The 19,499-nt window shown below is 35.3% G+C and overlaps 1 protein-coding gene across 17 annotated transcripts in view; it reads right to left on the bottom strand.

The window, feature by feature from the left end:
* RGS7 (regulator of G protein signaling 7) overlaps nt 1–19,499 on the bottom strand; it is a 275,736-nt gene that overhangs the window by 132,614 nt on the left and 123,623 nt on the right. For all 17 annotated transcript variants that reach the window (XM_038133021.1, XM_038133017.1, XM_038133020.1 and 14 more), the window contains one exon: nt 16,762–16,858. In XM_038133021.1, the coding sequence (XP_037988949.1) occupies nt 16,762–16,858 (97 nt within the window). The remainder of the gene's footprint in view (nt 1–16,761; nt 16,859–19,499) is intronic.

The following is a 19,499-nucleotide window of genomic DNA, read 5'->3' as shown; positions in this document are numbered from 1 at the left end:
CTTCACAAATCACAATGGAAACAGAGACACCAGAGTTTCTTACCTTGTAGCAACTTAGAGGCTCTCAAACTTCATTTTGATATGAAGTGGAACCCCAACATCAAACATCAAAGATTTGCACAAACTGAAAAATTGAAAATATTTTCCTTTAATGCTATCAAAATGTGTGATTCAACAGGGACAAAACCTTTTTCTTAGCATAAAACAAACAGAATTTTTCTTCTTCATCTTTCTGACTCATACAACAGCTTCTAACAGTAGTATTATAATAAAACAATAAAAAACCCTCAGTATTTCAGTACTTTCTGATAATGGCAATGTCAAAAACATTCTCCTGAAAAAGTGTGGCTCTGAAAACATTTCACAGCAGAAAACTGGTTTGCCAGATACAGCATCAGAAATGCTCTTAATAAAATAATTCTTCTAAATTAAGCAGATGCAGAAAGCTTGAACAGAACTAAGACGGATGTGCTTCATTATCCTCTGATTCTATGATCTCTTTGACAAGACCAGAGGACAGAGCCATAGGATTTGCATGGAGCACTCAGGGACATTCCATAGACAGTTTCAGACACAAGAGATAAAATAAGAAGACAATAATGGATATTTTTTCTGCCTTTTTCTCTTAAGGTGTTAGCTCGTCAATCATTATCAGAATAAATAAAAATTTTTATTCCACTGTATATCTTTAATAACTTGCCACTTCCATTTTAACCTAAACTAAATTCAAAGATATTCTTATTGTGCAATATAAACACTATAATGATAGCAGTGATAGCTCTCCTTTTCTCATACCATGCCTCTGTCTTCTTGATGAGTCATCTCTCCTCTTACCATGCAGCAAAAAAAAAAAAACAGATGAGTCTTGAAAAGCTAACAGTTGTTGCAATTTTATATAGCAAATGCCATTTGGAAAGTGTATTTGTAAAATCACAGCTCCTGTAACTACTATACCAGTTTCCAGACAGTGAATTATATACAGTGGGGATGAAAACATTTGGGAAGTATCTGGAATTTAGCTTCTAAAAGATGTTTTCTTCAAAAATAAGATTAAGAGTAAGCTTACTATTTGGCAGTTTTGAATCATGTCCTCTTAAGCTTTAATTTCAAATCTATTTTTAATTCTGGTGCTATGCCTAAAAGTAATTTCTCTTTATTGAATGATAAATCAAAGGCAATATTATAAATACATTCTCTTAGTTCCAATGGGAAAATCCAAAGTAACTCCATTATGGTCACTAAAAACATTTTAAAAGTTTCAAATCAACATAGTTTCAAGAAGTGACTGAAAAAGATATTGAAATATGGCTCGAATTCTTCTCAGCTATGACATAGGTTGAGACTCACAGAAAACAAATGGCCACTTAAAGTTGCTTAAAAACTTTAAGTCTATTTTTTTACTCCTTCTAAAATCAGTATACATGCAAAATTGTGTGAAACCATAACCATCTAGAGCTATTTACTTCTACCATAAAAGTTCTCTATACAATACTGTAGATTTGCACTCATCTGCACTTTTGCTACCGGACAGGTGAACGAGATGCGCAAAAAAAGGCTCCAACTCTTCATATTGTTTAAGAAGCGGTCTTGATCATCTCTCAAGCACCTTGCTGGGCTATGCAAACTAAAGAACCATGCTCTAAATTGAGCATGATCACACTCTATAAAGAAGAAACATTCAGACTATTTTGACATAAAACACATTTGTTTTACCAGAGGCATTAGCAATGTAATGATATTCCCTCCTTCAAAAACACTCTGTTTGATGTATGATTGATGCCTTCACAAGATGAATGCTGGTAATTAAAGTCACACATGTAAAAAACCAGGAGAAGCTCTGCTCCCTCCTCTCTGTGCGCAGGGAAGCTGAGGGAGGACAGGTCCCTGGGCTGTCAGAAAAGGGAGTGTCTTAGATGCCAGTCAGGTAACTATGCTGAAAAGGAAGCAAAAGGAAAGACAAGTGGGTATGTACAAACAAGTGGGAAGAGGCTATTGAGGGACAGATTATCTGAAGGACCTGCTGTTATCTTGGGTTTGACTGGTGAGGTCACCTGCACCCAAGCTGGTTACCTATATTTGGCACAAAGGAAATGATTTGACAAAAGAATGATCACTGCTTAAAAAATCTTCTCAGCAAGGGAAAAAACAATGCTCAGTTTGTCCTAGAAGATGTACTACTGAAACGAGTGCTATTTCCTAAAGATGTAAAACTTACAGAGTGCCCTGCAAACAACTACGGAAAAATTATTTAATTGATTTACAATTTGTACAATGGTATATGGAAGAACTCCAGCAACATTAAGTCCCCTAGTATTACTATGATGAAGTGAGTACACAGCTCACTTTATAGCTGTGGTAATGGTCAGAGAGGCCAAATGAAAAGACTGCTGCCACAAAAAGAGAATAGTTAAGCCAATATTGAAAATCCAAGGGCTCTAATTTTAAGCCCCACTTATGAGCCATAGATTATGCTAGTATGCCTTTGATAACAACAGCATTTTTTATTTTTTTGTTTTTGTTTTGGGGGGGGTGCAGGGGCTGCTGCATTTACAAGAGGAATACTATACTCATATTATACTCAAAATTTTAAGAAAACCATAATTAAAGAATGACAGGAAAATTTTCATGTTGTTTCAAATGGAAAGATTCAGCCTTAATAACATTGATTGTTAGCCTGCTGAACTACCTATTGCAAGTACTTCTTTAATAATGAATGACCCTTAGTCTATTTATTTAGAAAAGCCATGCAAGATACAGGAAACATACAGATAAAGGTCAGTGTTTAACATGATGAATTCAGGCAGGACTTCAAAGTATATCAGGCTAGTTCTTGATTTTATTTCGTAAGAATATTCTTCATATCATTTGCATAGATGGCTGGGCATAAGTTAAATGGGGTTTTGTGCTCTTTTTTTTTTAATGTTAGCATTCATTTTGCCAGGTTTTCCTTTTTTGCTGTTATTTAAGCAGGTGAGAGGGAATATGAACTGGACACTCGAGCAATGAAAAGAGTTCAACTTCATGCTTTCTCTCTGGTTTTGTTGCACTATAACCATATATTACCCTGAGTATCTGCCAGATAAAAAGGCCATGAAAAAATATAGCACATATATAGTATACCAATCACTCTTTGCCAGCACTTTGATTCCTATCATGTCCTTTACATTTTTTGAAATGCTAATTACACTCAGTCTGCTGTATTATACAGAAGTTGCTTTGGGAAAACAGGATTATTTTGCAGTTACAAATGGTCATTAAAGGACAATTTGTGTGATTCAATGCTAGGGTTGACACCATTAATAAACACCCTCGACTAGAAACTGTAAAGAACCTTGCAGACAAAGAGTAAACACCTTTGGAAACCCGAGGCAACATCTCACTCCTGGTGGGTGCACCCACACTTTGTTAGATTTCAGACAATGAACTGGGCCTCTAGTGCAGCCACAGAGGGACTGGGGCCACCCAGTGCAGCTGAGAGGACTCTGGGGATTCCAAGCCCTGCTCTTCAGTCGGCGGCAGCTCCCCCTGATGTGGGCAAACAGCTCCTGGCAGCAGCAGGAGCAGCCACAGGAGTTTTCATCCCCTCCAGCAGAGCAGCAGCCCAGGGCCTTGACAACAGAGGCGGGGGCATTTTTCTTGTTTTTCTCTGACCCTGCTGGGTGCTGCCTCATTTGTAGCCTGTTAATAGTTTCAGACTCTTCACCCCTAACCATAGAAATCAGGCTGCTGTTTCACAGCTGCTTAGACACATCCATCATGTACTGGTGCCATGGTATGTGTTCAGTTCAGTTAGATTTAGTTAAATTTTGAGTGAAGAAAGATCAAATCAAATGTGCGTGGATTTTACTCAAGTTTTTCTTCCTGTAAAAGATATTTAGGTATTGTTTTTGTGTATACAATTCTTTCAAATGAATCTATTTATTTCATTAGCACTAAAGTTGCAGGCTTCACTGACCAACAGAAAAATCTCACATTGGAAGTAGTAATACTCAGCAAAAAAAAAAAGAATTTTGGATTCAAGGGAGAATTTTTTACTCTCTTTCTTTTATTCTTCTTTCATACCAAGTCAATACTAATCACAGATGAAAAACACATTTTAATTTTTTTAGTTATGTCAGCAAGAGGAACTATTTCCTTTCCAAAATAATGGTAGAAAAGATACTTCCAAAAGATTTCCAACAGTGATACAAATCTTCATTAGATCTGACACCTAGGGCCATAATCTTCTTCTTATTTGACCAATCTGTTGATTTGAGAAGAGTTTCAGCTGACTGAGGACACCTACTGCAAATGCTACAACTAATTTAATCCATTTTACTATTTGCCTTGTATTGTGCCTGTTTATATGCTTGCTGAAGCTAATGCAAAATTTAGGAACTCTTGCTTTAATCTGTGTAGCGTCCCTTTTTCTTTCTGTTTGCTATTTTTCTGTAAATAAAATTTACTGTTTGGATAACCCATTATAAAATTATACAGCATTTAAACTGAATATCTGCCTTGCTGAAGCACAAATGACATGTAAATTTTTAAAACAAATCATTATCTGCATCTGAAAGTAGTCTTGGACAGAAGGCAACAAATTATTATTCATGAAATTATATTTTTTCTTTTTCTCGTTTTTCTGGGCTTCTCAATATCTCACTACATCTATCTGCACATCAGGATTCCATTTTTGAGTAGAGATAGTACAGACAGTTTCTATTTTGGCTTGACTAGTAACAAACTGAGCACAGAGATTCAGCAAATATTGATGTCTAAGTTTGATGGATTGGCCTGAATAGCCAAGCTGTAGAGATGTGCCAGAAGAGTATTGCAAATACACTGAATTAGAGATTTTTTCCTAATTTTTTATAACAAAGGATCCAAAACTATTTTACACAAACCCCTTAAACTGGCAACTTCTTCTGAGACAAACAATTATGACTTGATCTAAAATAGATGTAATATATAGAACTAAATTTCACTCTCTAACCTCAATATTTATTTTGCTTTCTGTAGTTTTCTAAAAGAAATAAAATTGGAAAGAAATTTAACTTTTTTAATTTTCAGCTATCAATCAGTGATTTTTCAATTGAAACCAATTATAATCCTACATTTTAAAACACCATACACCAACATGTGTAATGGAGATACTTAATTCTTACAAAATAGTAAGATTACCACAGAGAATAAAGACAATGTCTACACAGAAATCTTGTCCTGGATAACCATCATTTAAATAGCCTTTTACAGAACATGAATGTCCTTCAAAACTCAACATCATTCAAAAGTTAAGACACACAACCCATATAAAATTCTGATTCTTCCACAACAAGTAATGACTCATTCCACAATTAATAATTTATGTACACTAAGGAAGTCTTTTACTATTTTCTGACACATACATGAATTATCACTGCTCCCAAATAATCCAAACAGATACAATTTTTTTTTAAAAAAAAGTAATGCTTTTGATCAAAAAGTATAAATCTTGAAGCACTTTGGAACCTTTAAACTGGTAATGTCTGGTAATGCCATTCCTTCCCTCATTAAAAATATTTAATGGCACCTTCCCTCTTCCCAATGCACTTCCTGTTCAGAAGTCTGTTTCAATTCTTCCCTGCAACTGAGAGCTCACAGGTCTCTTTCCCCTTTTTAAAATCAGGTAGTCCTTCATTTCTCTATTGGGACTTTCCAATTAGTACACTAGTTTAAATTTGTTACCCTACCAATTTATTTGGTTCTACTAAAATACATTTCAAAAAAGTATTTCATGTTCTATTTATTCTCAGTTTTAGCATTTCACTGACAATGGTTTCCCTCTAGCCTTCTAAAAAAGCCTGGCTTTCATAGCCTATTAACTGCCCTATAAGGTCTTCCTCTGCTTAATACACAATTCCATTTTAATATAGCTGTGTCCGTATAAACTTGTTCAAATGCTTTTTTAAATTTTGTGTCCCATTGTCAATGATAAGAAATAAAAAGTTTAAGAATAATCAAAATTGTAACCACATGAGACTAAATCCAAAACTGGCTAGGTGATTGTTTGGATTAAACATGGCATATCATTCCTTAGAATAATAGGAGGAGAGTTCTACTAATTGTGACTAAATTACAGATGTCATTTAACTCATTGCAGAGGTAATTTATAAGCAGTGTCCTAGCTCTCAGTGACATCACATGAAATTAAACAATAGATTAGACCATCCAATTCATACTTTACCTTTCTGCTGTTGTGACAGAGCTCAGGACAACCAGTGCTGAACTGTACCTGCTCAGTACACTGGAGCTGTGTTTTCTGTCCCTTGCATTGCAGTCAAAAGGAACTATGACCAACAAATGGAGAGAGACGAATGTCCACTTGTTTGGGGGTGATTGTTCGTTTTTTCTTCCCAAACATTAAGAAATGTATTTTTAAGACAAAGGGAAAAAAAGTGAGACATGCTGTACTCTTTTATTTACTTTCAGCAACTGTCCTAGAACAGTAAATTGCTACTATGACCAGTTTTCCACTCATTTTCTGGAAAATAGACTCAATTACTGGCCTTTAAATGGTCTAGAGTTTGGGGACATCATGCCTGCTGGAAGCTTCCTTGTACACACGACACAAAATTAAGATTAGCCTCATAAATCCTGCTTGAGCAACATGATCTTCTTTAACACAACCATATTTTCTACCTACTTGTAGTCCAGAGCAACCAACCCACCACTCACACAGAACATATGGGGTCCCTCTGCAAATGCTGATCATGGTAATCATGTCTTTGTGGCTTGTCATTTTAGTACAGATGATAAACTTTTTAGATTATATATCAACACTCTGAAAAGATGTAAGTAACAGGCAAGGCCTAAATATTTCTGTAAAACTATATTTGACCTCAGGTACAAAAGCCAAGGAGATGAGTCACTCCACCTCCACCTTTCATTAAGACAGATTCTGATTTGTTATATTGAACAGATGCTTTTTGTAAGTATGAAAGGAATTGATTTTTTTTTTAAGACACCCACTTTAGAACTCAGATACTAGGAACACAAAAATACTACTACTCAGAAAACAAGTGAATTAGAGAACAAAGAAAGTCTATTTTTCTCTAAAGAGTATGGAAGAAACAAGAGTTCAACTTGATTACTGATTAAAGCAACTAGAAAAATGAGGAGAGGGTAAAAATGTGGGAAGAAAAGCAGAAGGTGGAATTCATGTGATCAAACCATTAACAGGCAGGTTTGGCTCAATGCCTTTTCTCTATTCACAACATATTGCCTGGTCTAGAGATACAGCTCAGAAAACAACTGAGCATTTTACTGTATACTTATTAAGATCTTCAAGCTTCTTTCCATAATAAGTAAGTCCAAAACTTACAAGAAGATGGTCTTGATGAAAAGGCCAAGCATCTGACGTATAGACCCATAGACTCAGTTCTATATGTCTTTAAACTAGTTCCACATCATGGCTGTCTCACTTTTTGTTATAAAATCTCATAAGGCAAGAATTCTGGTATCAGACAAGCACATGGATGCTGGTATCCATGAGAGCCTTGCATGCACATATTATGGCAATTGCCTCTGAAGAAAAAAGAATGCAAAAAAGTCACACATGTCTGCTTGCACACTCAAGCACTACCAGGCCTTTTAATAAAAAAATTATCTCACAATATGTGTGCTTGGGGAGGGGAATTTAATACTAATTTTCCTGCCTTTTCAATTCTTTTTAAATATTCTCAATGCTTTCTAATTAGTTTGGCTTCACTAGCCAACTCTCACCAATGACTGTGTCCTCCTTCCCGCAACCAAGTCATTCTTTGGTGCCATCTACCTGGATTCCAGAAGATTCCTGGGTTTCTGCTCTGTTCCTCAGACACCAAACTCACCAGCCTGCTCCTTCTGACTTCCTGACAATCACTGCAACAGCTCTGCCTATTTCCCACTGTGGTCTTTGCTACGGAGAGCTGTGCAAGGAAGCAGCACCTACTCCAGTGATCTTCCCCAGAAGAGGAAACAAGCAAACCAAGAGCATCCCCACTGAGGTCTTACATCCTTTAAGACAAAAAGACACAGATGCTGTGTGGCAAGGCACACAGCAGGAACACCAGGCTTTGTGCCTCCAAAGCTGCCAGCATCCTCTGGCCTCGGGAGCTGCTTCAACTGTGGGGTTGGGATCAGAGAAAACACAGTAACTACAGCCAGCCTTCGTGCTGGTTTTGTAACATCGAGGCTTACTCTCCAACTGCATAGAGTAGAAAGTAGGTTTTTAAACAAATAACTTAATTATTGACCTTTATTATGAAGCTCAGGAGTAAAACAGGCTTTGTCAAATGTGTGGAACGTTGTAAGCAACACTCATCGCACATTTGAGCACCCTTATTTCCTGTTAACAAATTGTTCTTGATTCTCCATTTAAAATTATTTTGATAATTTGTAGAAAATTTATTACCATCAATGGACCCTTTATTTGCATAGTGATAGATTGTCAGTCATAGTATGTATGCTTCATGAAGTTACCTTTACTTCCAACGAGGATGACTTTCTAATTTAATTTATGTTACTTTTTCAGGAATGCAGCTAACAGAAAATAGCAGCACAAGTGCTTCAGCACCATGCAAAAACTAGCCTATAGATAAGTCCAGCAATAACAGAAATATAAACAATTGCAATGACTACAATTTATTCCTTGCTTCCTTTTGCAAAGACAAGTCTGCAGTCTTCTGATGCAAGTCTCTTTCCTCATAGCTGGAACCAACAGAATTAGGAGATAAATCACAAGTAATCTTGTAAACCCTGCTAACTTGATTTCTTGCTTAAGGGGCATATTCTCTGGGGAATGATTTAACTTAGTTTGATTATTTTAACTGCTGGCCAACTATATGTATGACCCTGTAAAAATGGAAGATTGAAATCTGCAAATACAGAACCACTTTCTTTTTACATAAAGTTCATTTAAATATTTCAAATTACTTTGGAAAAAAATAGATTTAAAGACAATAAGATAGGAAATTATGTACTAAAAAAAAGTAAAACTGAAGTAGAAAGAAATTATGCTTGAAAAGTCACGAAAGGAATCAATGTTAAACATCATTTAAGAGGAAAAGGGGACTACTATTCCAGACAAATATGTATCATCCTAAAGAGAAAAGGGAATTTGCTTACACTATTATACCTAGCAGGATGCCTGTAAATAATATGTTATTTGTGCCTGTACCAGCAATACTTATCACATATCTACATTGCTTGCTAAATAATAGTTAATAGTCATCAGGCAACCAAAAACATGCCACCAGACAATAGGGTACAATGCCACTTAAATTTAAAAATTAGATTTTTTCAGCGTGTACTCCAAAATATAATTGCATCAATAATTATTGTCTCTGTTTATAAAATAATTACAGTACCTGCTTAACTACAGCATTGCATGCAGAAATTGCCTGTAACTATTTTATTCCATTATAACTGACAATGTATTCAGGACCCAAACCTGCTAACCCATATTCCTAGCTTTAGAATTACACTGCACTCTACAAAATGACATTTACATAATCCCATGTGCCATTGCAAAGTTTTGGTTTTTGGCAAGACTATGGATACTTTTTGGGGCTCAAGGGTTCTGACCTTAGAGGAACCAGATTGATTTTCTTTTCCTTTTGTCCAAGTGGACATTCATTTCTGAAATAGTATCCAGAGACTACTTAACAAGAGTACAATGAAATAGATGTCACACTTTGGTAACATTACTAATGCTGAAGAAGGACTTCATGATGGGACTTCATTCATCTTCAGCTACACACTTCCTCTCCCCATTCTTAACATGATCTGCAAATTTCCCTCCTGTCTCAGAAATTAGTGATAGAAAATACAGTACCAATCCTTTCCCTGAGAAATCACTTCTCTTCTGCCTCATTCAAATTGCTCTGTGTAAAATTTCCAATGTGATTTAAACATCTTGGCAGTCATAGAAATTGCTCTTAAACTGGTGGAGTTAAATAGTTTACTTTGCTCTGCTTCCTAATTAAAACAATTACTTAAAATACGCATCCCCAACAAATTCTCACTGATACTTATTCCACTTGTTCTAATCATTGCTATCCAGCATCAGTAATATTCGTTTTAAGAGATTTTCAAGAGATAGCAAGGAAAGAAAAACTTTTTCACAGAACTTCTGAATATATATCTATACATTCACTTGTCATTAGCCATAATCTAGTCTTTTCTTCCTAGAGGGCTTCGTGCACATAACAGATTTTAGCTAAGCTATCACTACTACAGATGCAGCTTATATCAGCTTAAGAGGGTTTCTGTTAAGCTGATATATTATGCACTGCCTCCATGGGCAAAAAAAATGGCATAAATAATCTTTATACTTATGTTTGGATGGGGCTATTTTCTCTGCTTTCTCAAAGTACTATTTTCATCATTGCCAATGGAAAACCAGCAAAACACAATTATTAACCAGTGTTAACAACAGAAAAAAAATGGCACACTACTGAAATTGAAGCTGTGAAAGATTGTGGAATTTTTGATAATTTCAGGTTTATGTGAGGCTGATTCGGGGTTCCCTTTTCACCCCGTATTTTCCATGAATGTCACATATCAAGAGCCCAGAGACTGAGTGTCAAGGGTACATTTTTGGCTTTGTTGAATGCAGTAGGTTTTCCCCTGCTCCTCTTAAACGTTGTCACACTTCAAAGCTGCAATCCTGTTCCACTTGAAACAGTGGCAAAATCTTGCACACATGGAGATTAGTAAGAAGATGCAGCAAAAGTAGGGAAGTATTTTCATTATGAACAACGTAGTAGGAAAAGATAGCAAAAAATTTCTATTGCTGATCAACAAGGCCCAGAGCTAATTCTCTGCAAATAGGAGTCTGGGAGGAAGCATGCATTTGGCAAACAAGAACATTTAATTCAAGCTGTGCATTTTATGTGGACAAACCTCAAAGATGAATGTTCCTAGCAATTTTCCATCTCACAACAAGTGAATAGCTATTAAGGGTTTTTTCCATCATTGCAGGACTTCTATACCTATCTCTTTTGCAAATGTCTATGAAAATAATCTTTTCATATTTTATGGGAACAGAAATTTATGATGATTGTTTTGCACATAGATTAAAAGACTTTTTAAATGGGTTTTCAGTATATTTCAGTTTCCTAGTACAATTTTGCAAAATTGCCACAGATTTTTTTTTACTTTATTTCCTTCTTTTTACTAAAGTTCCCAATGACAATTGCCACTGAATCAAAAAGTAGGCATATGAATAAATTTTTTGTTATGTTGTTTGCTTAGAAAGAAGCAATAACTTTTAAATTAGCATTTGTTGTTCTGTTTAAAATAACTTCATTTTGAAAAGCTTTTCATTCCAATAGTAATTTAATAAAGGTCTGATATTAACATATTCCTTAAAATGAAAATGGAGAGCACAATGATCTTGGAACAGGCTGCCCAGATGAGTTGTGGCTTCCTGGAAGTTTTTAAGGTCAGGCTTGATGAGGCCCTGGGCAACAGGATCTAGTGGGTTGTATCTCTGCCCATAGCAGGGAGACTGGAACTAGATAATCTTTAAGATCCCTTCCAACCAAAACAATTCTATTACTCTTATAGAATTATTCTTATTTCATTCTATTATTAAAGATAGTGGAAAGATTTTTTCATTTCTTTCTGAGGAGCGTTCTTCTTATTTGATCCCAGCCCACCACAGCTTGTTCATCCTGCACTTCCCAATGGCAAAGCTGCCACAATTCTGATTTTCCGTAAGATACAAAAGTTCTGTCAAGTTTTAAGCAGCTTAAGATCACCCTCAGCAACCATCCCAGTCACGAGGCCAAGACAGGCAAACAAACAGAAAGTGAAGGGAGGCAGGCAGCACTTAAATATCCACTTTGGTTTTCTGTAAAGCATACAAACCATCACTCATTAATCACTTAATTATGTCAACACTTGGAAATGACTGTGTGTCCAATGACTGTTATGGCTCCACTTAGTCAAGCTCTTCTACTCATGACTAAAAATCATGAACAAAAAATATCCACTCCCAAAAGATTATGGACATTTGAATGCAAATCAGTCACTCTGAAAAAATTACAGATGCAAGAGACTGGTGGTATAACTTCAAACAAACTATTCATTTGGGAATAGATGTTTATCAACTTTTTGCTCTCAAAATTCTGCTTTGAAAAGTGAAACTGTAAACATGGCAAGTCCCTGCTCCAATCTGCCCATCCGAGAGGGCACAGGAGAGGGAATGATCCAGCTTTTGTCGTTGATGAACTGACAGCAAGTCTTTCATCAAAGCATTCCACTAAGAGTGGAACCTCATCAAGGCAGTGAGCTCAGAGTTTTAACACTTCAGGCTTGGTTTGCAAGTAAGAAGAGGCTCATTTGGAACAAAGAAATCAGCAATGATTCTACCATTAAATCACACTTTAGGACAATGCAAGAAAAGAGAGATGAAGAAATGGACAGCACAACAAAGTAGGAGACTGTCATCAACCCAGCATGAGAGACACTGAAGTTAAAAACAAGGTCTATAATATTCAAGACATGGGATGTGGGAACCCTAAATTCTCCAAAATGGTTCATTTACTCTCAAAAATCTCTCAAAAACAGAAATTCCAAAATCCTTTTATTTACCTATAACACAATACTACTTTGCTCCAAAGGCACCAGATGATCAAAGTGTCATGCCTTGTGGCTTTTGCTTCTTGTCAAACCAAGTAGAGCTTTCTGTTTAATTTTGTGCTTCAGGTTGGTAATCTGCAGTACTGAAGTGGATAAACCAATCAAGTAATTTCACATGCAGCACTGAGAAGTCATCAGATGTTAACAACTCATTACTCAACTGGAAAAGATCAAAACTAATGACAGATGAAACTCTCCTGTTATTAGTCCCCTGAGTCATCCAATTCTCACTGTACTGCTCCTCATTTTTGCTGCCTGCCTCTGTATCACTAGCAATACTGTTGCAGGTAGCCCCTGTGACTCATTCCTTGGGCTCACCCACCTGTGATTTGCAAAAGTGATGAGGGATTATAACACAGCTTTCCTCTGGAGTCTCTCACTACATCTGTCCAGGCTACTGACAGGTGAGACTGAGACTGCCATTCTGTTTTCAGTTGGATTTTTTTTATGTTCGGACACATAAATGCTTTAATTTTTTACCAAGCATACTGCTGCTGGTAATTAATCGTCATATTTTCTAATCAAAATACAATATCTCACTATTTTCATGATTTCCCAGCTTAAAGGGAAATAAGCATTTTCTAAGATCAAGAAAAACATTTAACAAAAAATGGATGTAATAATTGCAAACATTTAACAAAAAAAATGGATGTAATAGGTGCAACAATCTTTCTAAAAATGGGAAAACACAATATTTGTATGGAAATGATATTATATCAGCTTCACCTACAGGAATGAGAAAAAAACTTGAGACTTCACATGGATCATACATTCCAGTGAAAGGTAAATTAATGTTTTCATTTTCTATTTAACACAGGAGATGCTGAAAACACACCTTTCTACTGATCTCCTTCTCCTATTTTTGTCGGTTCAAGCTGTGACTACATTCCAAGATCAATGAGCCCTGCAGCAGAAACACCCAGTAATAACAAGTATGAGCATGTTTTTCTTGAAAAGATTTCATTCTCCCTCTGTGTGTATTCTTTAACTGAACTTACATTTCTCAAAAATTCTCCCTGCTCCTTAATAAAAATTCTCATGTTCCACACTCAAGCTTACACACCACTCAGCTGGCACATTCTTCACAGTTTTCATCAGCAAGCTCACCCCAGTATTGCACACTTTAAAATCCTATGAAGAATCACACTGATATCCCTTAATGACCACAAGACACCACTACATCTTCTTAATGAAATATTCATGTTCTGATTAGCTCATGAAGCTTTCCGCACAAGGACTGGGTAAACCACCCACACCACCTCACAAAAACTTCCAAAACAAACCCTCAACAACTGCTTTGTCAGTAAACTCTGAATGATTCCTTCTGCTTCAAAGTGAACAGCAAATCTTTGGCATTTTCTTGTATTCATCCCTCATTAGCAAAAATAAAAATTATATTTTAGAGCTCCTTCTAATCTCTATGATTCATATGTCAGACTCCCTAAATTCATCATTTAAAGCAAGTTTTTTTTTTCCATTTCCAGGTCTAAAGGTGAATCAGGGACCAGGAAAATCACCTCCTCTTTATTCTTAATATTCTAATCCATGTTAATAAAGAATGCACATGACAACCTTCATGCCATCATTATTTCTGACCAGCAAGATGTCTTTACACATTATCTTAGTCACTCCTCCAAAACATTTCAAAAGCATGAAGACAAAAACAGTATGTCCTTCCTTCTTTCCTCAAAATGCATAACCACATAGCAGGTGCAAAATCTCCTGCCTACTTTTTCCCTTTGAGCCTTGAAAGTTTCAAATTTTTATTTGCTCTTTATGAATGTACAGAATATATGCAACATAAAGCAAAATGATTCCTCATCTTTTCAAAATTTCACAAAATGGAATAATCCTTAATTTAGGATGATATTTTTCTGAAGAACAAAAATCAGTATAGTGTATAGGGAAATATCTGTATTTCAAATGTTTCTCTCTGTTGATATTTTACTTGAAAACATTTCAGGAATGACTCAGTTAATGAGATAGTATGGTTACATCATCCTATTTATTACAATCACAACGTTCCATGAAATTCAAATACCACTCCTCAGGCTGATTTTGCTAATGCAGTCATCTTTAGAGATGGTCAGTAATTGAGCAATAAAAAAGTGACTGCTCTTTGAACTATTTTCTCACTTGCTGTTTTTAGAAGCAATACTATGAAATAGAAGTACATTAAAAATATATATATAACAAAACAATGACAACTATATCACGTAAGACCCTATTCCTACAGACAATTTATGGACATCCTTAGCTTTTACATGTTGTTCAAAGGACTTGTAGAGTCTTTCCTAAGTGCTTGAAGGAATATGATTTCACTGTGGTAGTTATCTGTTTTGCTTCTCTCCATTAAAAAAAATACCAAACAGTTGCAAAGCTCCAGTATTTATGGGGCATAATCCAGGACAGATGGTGTGTACAAGACATCTTTTTATGCACATACACACATGCACACACGCATATATATAAAATATGTGAGCACATAGGTATATATATTTTAACTGAAGAGCATCTACTTTGATGCTTTTGAGGGTATTAACAGTACTATAAGTTTTTGTTAAATATATTTGCAATATTGTTGTCGTGACCCTTAGACAATATTCCCATGTTTCCCAGCAATCCACAGCTTTGAGTTAAGCTGATACTTGTTTGCTACAAATACAGACTCCTAGCACATTAAATGAAATTAGGGACTTAGGACATAGAGTTGAAGCTTTCAAATTCCATTCAGGATAGAGAACTGACAGCAAAGTAGATTCATTTAACTGAAATGACAGTTATGCTATTCTGGTGGGAGTTTCAGTCATGTGTAGCAAAAATTACTGGCACTCCCTGGTATTTGAGAGAGAAAATCAGAAAAGAGTAAAAAAATGAACTGTCCAAAGATTTTTACTTCCTTCTGAAGCTAATAAAGTTAATGCATCGATAGAAAAGTTGGTATATCAGTAACTGCTGTGTATAACTGTATAACTCAATCTGTAAAAGTACGATGCCTACTCCAGTTAAAAAAAAAAAAAAGAAAAAAGACATTTTGGTTGGTCTACTTTGAAATCTATTATACAAAAGTTAAGGCAGAGATTAACAATTAATATGAATTCTTCAATAAGATGCCTTGCTGCACTAACTCATGACAAATAAAGGCCCATTCTCCAGAGGCTATTTTTTGTGCACGTTTCTAGAATCAAAAATTTATTTTCTAATATCAGGAAACAATTTTCCTAAAATCAGGAAGCAATTTCATTCACTCTTCAGAATCTATCCTTCTTTATGACAGGACTATTCACTAGAAAAAAATTCCAAAGGTTGAAAATTAAAATATAGAATTCTTGGTGTTCTGGACCGTAGAAACTTGTATAATACTTTCTGTATGAGCATACACTCTTCAAGATTATGGAAAAATTAGATTAAACAATGGCATCTATTTCAAAGGAACTCAATACTCACTGGAGTATATAGCCACATACATAAATGCATAAATTGTCATGAAATCATGTAAATAGCAATTATATGCTACTTAATTAATAAATAGACAGATTTTTGTGCCTATAACTGTACTGACCTGGACCAGCTATAGAGTTTACAGTTGTCTTGGAAATCACCACAGAGATCTGAGCCTTAGTTTTACAAACCTTAGTTTCACAAGCTCAGGCACTGAGCTACAGAAGCAGATCATGAACGTTGTAATAAATGTCACAGCCCTTGATCAGCAGCAGCTGCAGAGTGTGGGGATGATTTTTATTTTGTTCTGCTGCTATGAAATTTCTTATCTTCATGTACTGGCCAATGCACTAAATTCATACTTGCTATGGAAGCTTGGTAAAAAGCAGACCTGACCTGCCATAAAAATATTTCCAGTTTGAGATAATTAACTTGTTGTAGTAAATTAAGTATTCCCTTCACCTAATTTTCAGGACAAAAACATCTCTGTGTAAACCCACTCAAATCTGAGAGAAACATCAAAGACTTCTATAATTAAACTATTCAAAGGATAAATAATGTCTCCTCCTGACCAGATGACTGTGAATTCTCAACAGTACTTATTTAAAAGTATTCCACTAGAGCATACCCTTACATAAAACTTTAAAATATGATGAAATTCACTTTCTCTCTTACCAGAAAAGACACTGGGAATCTTGGAAAGAAAACTTTTCACTGTCCGAATAGGAATCCCATTTTTCTCATCTTGCATGCGAGCTATGACATCTTCCATCTGAAAACAGAAATAAAAAACAAATTTAAAAATAAAAATTATAAATAAATACATAAATATTTCCTAAAAAAAAATCTCCAAGAAATCCTAGATCAATCTCTCAAAATGACAGGTCCTCTTTTTCTATTTCTTTCTTTAATTTATATTCTATAATTTTATTGAACAGGCTAAAACTGTAAGTAATTTATTTTATTTATTTATATTTATTTTAATGACAAACAGTAGAAAATATATGTATTCAAGGACTCTTGAGAAAGCAACAGCAATGCAGAACAACTTAGTTAAAGTTAGATTTAGTTAAAATACTTAAAAAAACTTCCAAAAACCATATTGTTGGATATTAAATTTCATGTTTTGATTGTTTTAATGGTATTGTACCACATATAAAGGCAAAATAGACACATACAGGCTTTTAGGGGACTGAGAGAGTTTTCAAATAGAATTTTCAAAACAAAGAAGAGCTTTTAAGTTCAAAGCTAAAATTCCTTCTTTTGTTTTGAGACGGGGGTGGGGGAAGTACAACATATTGAAATTTCTGGAGACAGCAGAGCCAAAACCCTAAGATTTCTTTGTAGGTAATAATGGAGTAGATAGAAAATATTTTAAATCAATTTTCTGATTATTTTAATGTATATATTTATACATTGGCTCAGTTTTCCGGATCAATTTTTAACCTAATTTGGACCACACATTTTAGAAATTGTGCCCAACTCAAGGGTTTACTTTCCAATGAACTATGACCAGAAAACTCTTTCACTGAAAAATGAAGAATATTTAAGTAGAGTCATTGGCTTACAAGGCCAGTTTTTCTTTCTCCCATTTTATAATTGAAGTCTGCAGATTTGATAATTTCCACCTTTATTTCTTTCTTTGAATATCTAACTTCTCAAAATGTTCAATGAAACGATGATGAAATTAATTACAACTATTCTTTCTTTTTTTCTTAAATCGCCAACATGCTCCATATGAACTACTCTGTGTGACAGGGCCTTTTATAGTCTTTCATTATTCAAAGTTTTAAAAATTTTTGTATTTTACTTTTTTACCCCTAATAGATTCCCAAAAACTTCATTAAAAGTTTGTGGCTGGGCTGTGCTGTGGAAGCAGAATAATAGACAAAATCCTGTCATGCTCCTTTTTCCCCTAAAGTCAGATGTCCCACAGTAGCAAATAGCAAACCAGCATTGGGCACAGCTGTGCTTTAATTGGCCCAAAGAGGGAGTTATATAGAGCCAGGAAAGGGAACAGCATTTGGGGCCACCAGGGGTGTACTTGGGAAAAAGAACAAATATCCATACCAAAAGAAAAAAGAAAACAAAATCATGTAGCTTGACTGCTCATGAAAAAGCTATTTATACATAGAGTATCTGGAGGTTCCCATGTTCCACATTTTTATAGATCACATATTAACAACCTAAGGGATACAAAACGAGTGTCATTGTCCAAACCAAAATAGATATTGTTAGCCAGGCATGAAAACCGAGTCTTTTGTTCAGAATTAAGCAATATGCAAAATGAAACAGAAGAAAAGAACCAATATTCATCTGACATGGAATTTAATTATTTAAAAAGAAAAGGCTATTAATAGAAAATTGTCAAGCATATCTATGCTTGTCAGCCACTGTCTGCGAAATGGCATCTGTCCCTACATTTTTTATCCACATAGCAACTGAAGGTTTGTATCAACTTCTTCCAAATTCTGTTGGTAAACTGTCTTATTTTGCCCTTAAGTAAATAGGAATTCACTCAAATTCAAGTAAATATTTTTGCTGATCATATTTGGTGATAAATTCCACACATGCAGGGGAAGCTTGTGAGAACATTGCTACAGCTGCAGAGTGAATAATGTACGTTACACTTGGACAAAGTACAGAAAACAATTTGTACATAAGGCAACATATAATAAGGATTGCTACAAACACAGGCCACACTTCTCAAACATAGCATTACAGGTGGAGAGATGCAGGTACTGCTTGCTCAAGAACACATGAGTGCAAATGTTAAATGCCCAGAGCTGTCAGTAGTCAGTCTTTTAAGAGTACACGGAAGAAACTGTTAACTGACATTTACATATGCTTTCCTGAACTTTCTTCATGGACAGGATTGATTCTAAACAGCATAAAATCTAACTTTGAGAGAGACTGAAGCTCTGGGACAGTCCTCTGGTTTCGATTAGCAAAGTGAACTCTAGGATGTCTGCACTGCAAAACTACACTTTCCTCTTTATATCAAGCTCATATTAATGTTCTGCGTTGGGCATGAATTCTGTCTGTGCAACAGGCAGCCCACACTGCAGACAGCATTATTGGGAACTGCCTGGATAACTCAGTGAGCAAAGATTACCTCCTAAGTGAGCAGGAATGTTCCAAACATACAACACAATAGCACTCCACTAATTAGACACAGTTGACCTCTTGCATGGAAATCTTAGAAGCTACTTGTGGTTTGTGGTTATCTTAAATCTTAAACATAGGAACTCTAGAAAAGGAAGGGAAATTTAAAAGAAAAAAAAGTTTAAAATAAAGATTCAAACCTATCCAATCCAATATATGCAGGAGCACAGTTTAACTTTCAAAATAGGCAGTTGCTGTTTTTGTTACAGCTGCTTTAAATTCATCAAATATACAACCTCTTCCACTGA

This window comes from Motacilla alba, chromosome 3, assembly GCF_015832195.1.
Source record: "Motacilla alba alba isolate MOTALB_02 chromosome 3, Motacilla_alba_V1.0_pri, whole genome shotgun sequence".
In the NCBI taxonomy this organism is placed as follows: Eukaryota; Metazoa; Chordata; class Aves; order Passeriformes; family Motacillidae; genus Motacilla; species Motacilla alba.
This window is presented reverse-complemented; position numbering and strand designations above follow the sequence as displayed.